Source organism: Zingiber officinale, chromosome 6A (genome assembly GCF_018446385.1).
Source record: "Zingiber officinale cultivar Zhangliang chromosome 6A, Zo_v1.1, whole genome shotgun sequence".
Classification (NCBI taxonomy): Eukaryota; Viridiplantae; Streptophyta; class Magnoliopsida; order Zingiberales; family Zingiberaceae; genus Zingiber; species Zingiber officinale.
Genome location: NC_055997.1, coordinates 96,004,598 through 96,012,559, shown reverse-complemented (window position 1 = coordinate 96,012,559; position 7,962 = coordinate 96,004,598). Strand labels below are relative to the sequence as shown.

Sequence of the window (7,962 nt, the reverse complement as noted above, 5' to 3'; positions counted from 1 at the left end):
GCTTAAGCTCTAATGAAAGTTATTGTGATACCTGGCCCAAAACCTATAAACATAGAGCTCGAAGAACTCGTTCTTCTAGGTCTACTGAATGTTCCTTCCTGCATTATAGTGGGAACAATAAAGACAAGCTACACATTGTTGAAAAGACTTTATATTGATGCCATGAAGATAGCTGACAAAATAAATAGATATCTAGATATTTTCTTCAACATTTCTTGTCTAGTTGACAGTTTCATAGCTTTTGATGTTTTAATTTGGTATAAGCTTTGGTTAAATATTTTTTTCATAAGGTAGAGTATTTATGGATGGATGGATGGATGGATGGAAATCATTTATTAATCAACCTCTTAGCTTCTTCCCAGCTCCCAATTCATGTTGCCAATATCAGGGCACAAGAAGTTGTTGTATCAACCCTACTGGTGCGTGCACAGTTCATACTTCCAAGTGTGCCAAGACCCCACTCGCAGAGGACAACAAAACTTGTCTTCTGTTACTAATATATATCTTTTGGCATATATATTGGCATGATAATCTAACAAGGGTGAATTGCTTAATTTAGTTTAGATTTTTACCCTAAGTTTCAGTAAACATCAATTTCATCCGAAGTTAGAATTTGATAACAAATCTAGGCAATTGTTTATTCCCTCCTAATTCATCATTAGTTTTCTGTCTCCATGTTACAATTGCAAATTTGAATTTTTCTTAATCAGCAAGCTTATTCACAATGTCCCAGTTAAACTTATTGAATTTAGCTCTCTACTGTGGCATGAGGTTTGGTGACCTAGTATAGGTTTTATGTTTGGTTAAACTTTATTAGTTTTTAAACTAATTTAGTTGGGTTATTGATTGGTGATGATTGAACATACGGACTAAAGAAAAGTCTACAACAAAACTGCCATCTTGTTAAATATTTACTTGTCTTCTTGTTTGGTATAAGCTTTTGTTAAATATTTTTTTCATTATTTATTCAAATATGTTGATAGAATATAATTTGGTGGTTCTATTGAAGGTTGGAGCAAATGTCTTTTGTCACTTGAAGCACATGTCTTTTGTCGTTTGGAGCGCATGCCTTTTGTTGTTTGGAGCACATGCCTTTTGATGTTTTTTTTAGAGAAAACTTGTTATTGAAAGTTGTATATATTTTGGAGATTGAAGAAAATATTATGTTTGTGTTATAGTGTGGAGTTAAATGTTATATGTTATGAATATTTTGAAATGAAATACAAATTCTATGTGTTGATTTGGGAATCAAATTTATATTTATGTGTTATGAAAATAAATTAGGTTTGTGAAATGAAATATGAATATTGTCAATTGATTTAATTTGAGCATTTGATTTGGAATTCTACAGGTAAAATAGGATTTTTTTTTTGTAAAATTGTTAATTCAATAATAATAGCGGTTTTAACCGTTCCTATAACTGCACCTTTAGAACCGGTTATAACCGCTTCGAAAGAGTAGTTTTCTAGAATGAAAAATTCTATAGAGACGTTCATTAACCACTTCTATAGGTATCCATCAGGATCGGTCGTTAACCGCTTCTATAGTTATCCATCAGGATCGGTCATTAATCGCTTCTATAGGTATCAGGATCGGTCATTAACCGCTTCTATAAGTATACATCAGGATTGGTCATTAACCGCTTCTATAGGTATCCATCAGAATCGGCTCTTAGTCATGAACCACCGGTCAGCTTTACCGCATCTGTTGGCTTTAGCGTCGCCAACATCTGCAACGGTTTTGAACCGGTGCAATAGATTTAGCAGCGGTTGAAAACCGCTGCTATAGGTGTCTTAAAACCGCTTCTAAAGGGTTTTTTTGTAGTGCTCGGTGGTTGATAATTGGAAGGCGGCTTCCGCTCGGCATGAGCTGGTGGCTCGGATGGTGCTTCCTTTTTCCTCGCCATCTGAGCTTCCTCCACGTTGATGTACTCGTTGGCCTTGTTCAACATGTGGTCGTAGTTGCGAGGCGGCTTTCTAATGAGCGAACGGAAGAAATCACCGTCCACAAGCCCCTGTGTGAAAGCGTTCATCATAGTTTCCGAAGTGACCATCGGGATATCCATGGCCACCTAGTTGAAACGCTGGATGTAGGCTCGGAGCGACTCCTTCGAGCCTTGTTTGATGGCGAACAAACTAACGCTGGTCTTCTGGTAGCGCCTACTGCTCGCGAAGTGATGGAGGAAGGTCGTACGGAACTCTTTGAAGCTAGTGACGGATCCGTTCGGTAGCCTCCGGAACCATCATTGTGTCGATCCAGAAAGGGTGGTGAGGAACACCCAGCACTTCACAGCATCTGTATATTGATGTAAAGTGGTTGTGTTGTCGAACTTACCCAGATGGTCATCCGGGTCGGTGGTCCCGTTGTATTCTCCGATCGCGAGGGAGCGTAGTGCCTTAGCAGCGGGTCTCTCAGGATGGCGTCGGAGAATTGTCGGTTGATCCGCTCAGGGGATAAATCCGCTAGGGGCGCCTTTCCTTTTCTGTTGTCCCGTGCGGGGGCTTCGTCAGACGAAGATCCTCGGTCGAGGTTGGCCTGAGCGACTTCTGACGGTGTTTGGAATAAAGCCCGATGGAACGGTATCGGGGCGGGCGGTGCTTCCACCTGAGTGTCGGTCGGACCTTTGTTCTGGCCCCATATTGAGAGCTGCTTCGGCCGGTCGCTTGGTGCCGCCCGATCGCCTAATGTCGACGTTGCCTGTTGTGTTATCCGATCGGCTTGAGCTTTTTGTTGTTGCTCAACTATCTTGGCTGCTCGCGCTTGGATGAGTGAGTCGAGCTCTTCGGGGGAGAGTGTCACCATGAGTTGGCGTCGAGCTTCTTCCATCTTCTTTACTCGGATTCAGGTGCGTTCCCACAGACGGCGCCAATTTGACCTTGTCCAAGCCCTGAGTCGATGGACGCTGGGGACGTGGCGCTCTCCGCTATCCTCTGATGATGGTGTAGACCTCCGGCGAACCTGCAAAGAAGCCGAGCCGGGAGGGGTTTCCCGGCGACGACCCTCCGACGGTCAAGTCAGGCACTGAAGAAGAAGAGGAGCAAAGTAACGCTACTGTGGCTATAGTGATGAGAATCGCATACCTCCGTCGAAGTCCGGGGGTCCTTATATAGGACCCCGGGGAGGCGCGGGCACGCTTCTCGATGCGTGCACATTTCCCTGAACATACCTCAGTAGGGTTGTGTCAGAAAAGCATATCTGACGTCATTCCGTAATCGTCCGAGCATATCCCTGACGTGACGGTAGAAACTTCCACCGTACGATACTCTGTCCGCTCCGGTCGCCGACCATGCTGTTTGTCGGCGGCAGGTGTCTCGAAGACGATGTTACCAGCTGTCCCTTTTGTCCCTTTGCGCCTCTTGCCTGTTCCCGGGCCGAGCGGACCGGTCGCTCGGCGCTCATGGCCTCCGGGAATGCGCATACCTCGGACCGGGAGGGGAAGCCCTGCTCATGTGCTCGGATGGGATTGCGCCTTATTGTCCTGTGGCTTGGCCGAGCGGCCTGTCCGCTCGGCCTAGAGACTCTTTCACCTTGAGCATCGGAAATCCGACCCCTGGTCGGGATGTCTTTCGTCCGATCTGGGAGACTCCTGGCCGGATGTTCGGTCGGCCCGCCAGTCCGCTCGGCATGACCTCTGTCCGCTTGGCACGACCTTGAGGTTGAACCTCTTGACCATTGACCTCCACGTGTCATTGACCTCCCGCCAACAAGGGTCCCCCATCCTTACCACCGGATCAATTACCTTTTATTTTTATTATTTTATTTCACTTATAGAAATATATACATTGTATTTGTAAGTGACAAGTATGTAGATTTTGCTTACAATATGATAGTTGAAGATGGTTCAACTAATTGAGTTTTTATTTTAAAAGACTTTGTTAGTTCTAAAATTTAATATTTTGAATGTAGTATACAATTAGTTTTGGATGTAAATAACTTATCATTGTTTATAAATTTGACTCAAATGATTGTTAGATAAATAAAAATTTTATATTAGCACTTTAAATTATATTTTGTAAATTTTTTATATTCTAAATGGTGGATGTATTATGAAGATATATAAATTTTGAATTCAGGTTATATATTTCAAATAAATATTTGTGAAAATTTTTAATATCTTTATAAATTATTATAAATGATATTTATTAATATCATTATATAAGTTGACATTTTTAAAATTTATCATTACACAATTTTTACTATCAAAATAAATGAGTTTAAGTGATATTTAAATTTATCCTTATTATGATAATAACAATGTATATACAAATTTCCTTAAAATATAATATTTTCTAATATTTTTATAATGTTATTATATCTTTATATTATGATATTTTTAAAATTAGTATTGATATTGTATAACGACATCATAAAATATTAGGAATACAAGGAGGATCTAAAAATATATCTCTTTCTAGGATGATTTTCAATAGTATCACTAAAACTTAAGTGTCATCGAAAATACATTATAAAGATACTTATATGTCCTTAAAACGTATAATTTAATGACAATAATAAAAAAAATAAACTCTATTTAATTTTAATCAATTATATCATATTTGATATAGTAATTAAGATAGACATGAATCACTAGCAAAAAATAAATAAATAAATAAATAATATGCTATTGATTCATGTTAACCTTAATTATGATGCTAGATGTCATTATTATTTCTATAGGGACGGCTGTTGCACCTCACAATTCAAGGCTATTAACTTACAACTGCTTTCTGTCCTCAGAATATATATAGCAGTCTACTGATATTAATTCGATTGAATAGGTCTTAATCAATCTAAGTGTGGGATGCGCCATCTCCTTTTATCAGGAAGTGGCAGAGGAATCCCAACGAGCGAGTGACAGCCAACGAAAGCTTGTACAGCAACTGAAATGAAAAACGACGAGCATCATCAGTAACAGCACTGAGCATACAGATCACTCATCTTCCGAGAGAAGAACATGCCAGTGGATGGTTGAGGTCAAACAAACACATGGTTGACTCACTATCACTGTGTCATTTTTATTAACCTTTTCCGGACAAGGATTGTCACTGGTCTCATTCATCGTATTGTTTGCTGCAGTTCGATGAATTGACTGACATTAAGCGAGTGAGAATGATCAGGGAGGATTCCATTACCACAAACTCGTGGTGTAATGGCAATTGATACCCTCCGTAATGATCTGTGATTAGAGAAGTCGGAAAATCCGAAGGATGGGTCCGACCAAATCGGACCCAAAAGGAGGAAGAGGATGTGATGCTCGGAATCGTGTGGTGCTCGGGACTCGAGTGTATAAGATTTTGAGTCATTTGGTGCTTCGCTCGTGGGATTCGAACCCGGGGGTTCGAAAATGTTTGGAGACGAGAGCTCAATCTGAAAATGAAACATTTTAAGAAGAGGTGACCAATAATGAAGATGACTCATAATGACGAATGCTAGTCGTCACGGAGAGGAGAGATCGATGTGTTATTTAGTACAAGTTATAAAAGAAGATTGATAATTGTATTGAAGAATGAAGAAAGAGATTTTGCTAATCTCTTTTATTCCACAGGATTTTCACTTACGTCTTTCACCAAGTCTCATTTATTTAAGCATCGTCGGACAAAACCGACACCATCTAACCACGTGTTGACCTTGAATAGGAATTTATTCGTTGGACCCGAGAATAGCAAAGAGTACTCGGCCACCACAACACTAATAACTATTAATCCCAAAGGAGATTAAACAATGGATTAGAACATGTGCCAAAGCAAAGGACATTGGCAAATATTCCAATCATGTTATTTATATAATAGGCGATAGTCTATTTCAACAACTATATTGCTTGCCACACCTCCCTATTTAATATTTAATTTTTCAGTTTTTTAATTTCAGACTGTGAAAATATAAAAATGGAGGATTTTTATTTTTGAATCTAATAAGATAAGTAACTAGTTTAGCCACCAATTTAGTGGCAGACATCATAATTTTGAAATAGCAGGAATCATGACACCATCTCTATTTATTTATTTATTTATTTATTTAATTATTTAATGATTCTTTTCTTCTTCCACCACATTTTGCAATCAGTAAACAGTATTCCACGTGCCTAAATTCTATACACTTGGCGCACTAGCTATCGATGGCATGCGCCGCCCGTCGCGCCGGCAAACTCGGACCGGCAGCCCGCCAGCCAGCGACGCCGTGAGCCCCGGCGCGAACTTGGGAGTCTTCCGCCCTTCGCCGCCCAACACCTCGAAATCGAAGCGACGGACCACCGCGACCGCCACCGTCTTCATCTCCATGATGGCCATCTCCTTGCCGAGGCAGACGCGGTAGCCGCCTTGGAAGACCGGGTACTTGTAGGCGCTCTCCGGCGCGAAGACCCCTCCCTCGCCCCTCAGCCAGCGCTGCGGCCGGAAGTCGCCGCAGTCCTCCCCCCACAGCTCCTCCATCCGCCCCATGGCGTAGGCGTGGTACGTCACCCGCGTCCCTCGTCGCACCGCCGTCCCGTCCGGCAGCACGTCGTCCGCCGTGCAGAACTTGGAGTCGAACTGCACCGGCGGGAAGAGCCGCATGCTTTCGAAGATCGCCGCGTGCACGTACTGCATCTCCCTCATCTTATCCGCCGTCACGACGACCGCCTCGCCGCCGCTACCCGAGAGGACGCGATCGATCTCCTCCCGCATCGCGCTGCTCACCTCCACGTGGCGCGCCAGTAGCCAGAAGAAGCTGGTGAGCGCCGAGGCGACGGTGTCCCGCCCCGCGAGGAGAAAGCTGACCACGATGTCCCGCAAGTACTCGTCGTCGTCAGCCACGACGCCCATGAACCGCGAGAGCAGATCCTGGCCGTTGGCGCACCCCAGCTTCCTCCTCTCGCGGATGAGATCGTTGGCCAGCACGTTCACCACTCCGATCGCTTCCCGAAGCTTCCTCTCGGAGCCGATCCGGAGCAACCGCTTCGCCTTCCAAACCAACGGCACCGTGGCGGTCGCCCGCCACGCGGACAGCCTCGACGCGGCATCGAACGCGGAGGCCAACGTCGAGGCGGGCAGCGACAGCCGGAGACAACCCGGATCGAGCCCGAACGCGATCGCGCACATGTTATCAAAGGCGAAGCGGCGGAAGACGTCCTGGAGATCGAGGGTTTCGCCGGTCTCGGCGGCGCGCTCGAGGAGCGGGAGGAGGCGGGAGCGGGTCTCGGCGGCGACGACCCGGGCGGCGAAGAGGCGGACGGCGGGCGAGCAGAGCTCGGCGCGGGAGAGCTTCTGCTGGAAGCGCCAGTCGGGGCCGTCCACGTTGAAGATGCCGCGGCCGAGGAGGTCGCCGAGGATGGCGGAGAAGGGCTTGCCCTTGGGGTAGATGGGGAAGCGGGCGCGGAGGATGTGCTCCACGTTGGCGGGGTCGGCGGTGACGATGTTGCCGAGGACGTGGATGTGGATGGTCCGGGTGGGGGAGCAGCGGAGCAGGTGCGCGTACCAGTCGCTGAGGTTGTCGAACCCTGCGGCGGTCCAGGACCCCGTCACGTACGCCTCGCACACCGGGCAGCTGCACCACCACTGCATCGACCGCAGCAGCTTCAGCGCAGCCGCCAGGAGCACAAAGGCTCCGGCGAAGCAGAAAAAAACCAGCGACAGGTAGTACTCTCCCACCACCCTGCCCCCCTCCGATTCCATCGACGACGCCTCCTTTAATTTTCCTCCTCGCCCTTTCGGTTCCCGATGATTTCGGCACTCGAACCAATGCGGATGCGCAGGAGTGGCGTCGAATTGGGAGCGACGGTGATTATATAGCCATATAAAACTGATTGGAGGATGAGCGAGGGAAGCTCTTTTGTCTGCTTCGTCGTCGCCATAAATATATAAATTCCTGTTCGCTAACACCGGCGGAAAACAGAACAAAAAAACGTGTGCGAGGTTAGATAAGGATGAATGAGTCCATCACAGAGACAGAACAGATAGAGAGATTGATTTTTTTTTTTAATAAATA

At 45.3% G+C, this 7,962-nt stretch overlaps 1 protein-coding gene across 1 annotated transcript; it reads right to left on the bottom strand.

The window, feature by feature from the left end:
- Positions 1 to 5,980: 5,980 nt before the first annotated feature.
- LOC121997027 (cytochrome P450 94C1-like) lies at positions 5,981 to 7,727 on the bottom strand. The gene has a single exon (XM_042551235.1). It carries the CDS (start codon positions 7,647 to 7,649, stop codon positions 6,090 to 6,092), a length of 1,560 nt encoding a protein of 519 aa, XP_042407169.1. The 5' UTR covers positions 7,650 to 7,727; the 3' UTR covers positions 5,981 to 6,089.
- Between the last annotated feature and the right edge of the window lie 235 nt (positions 7,728 to 7,962).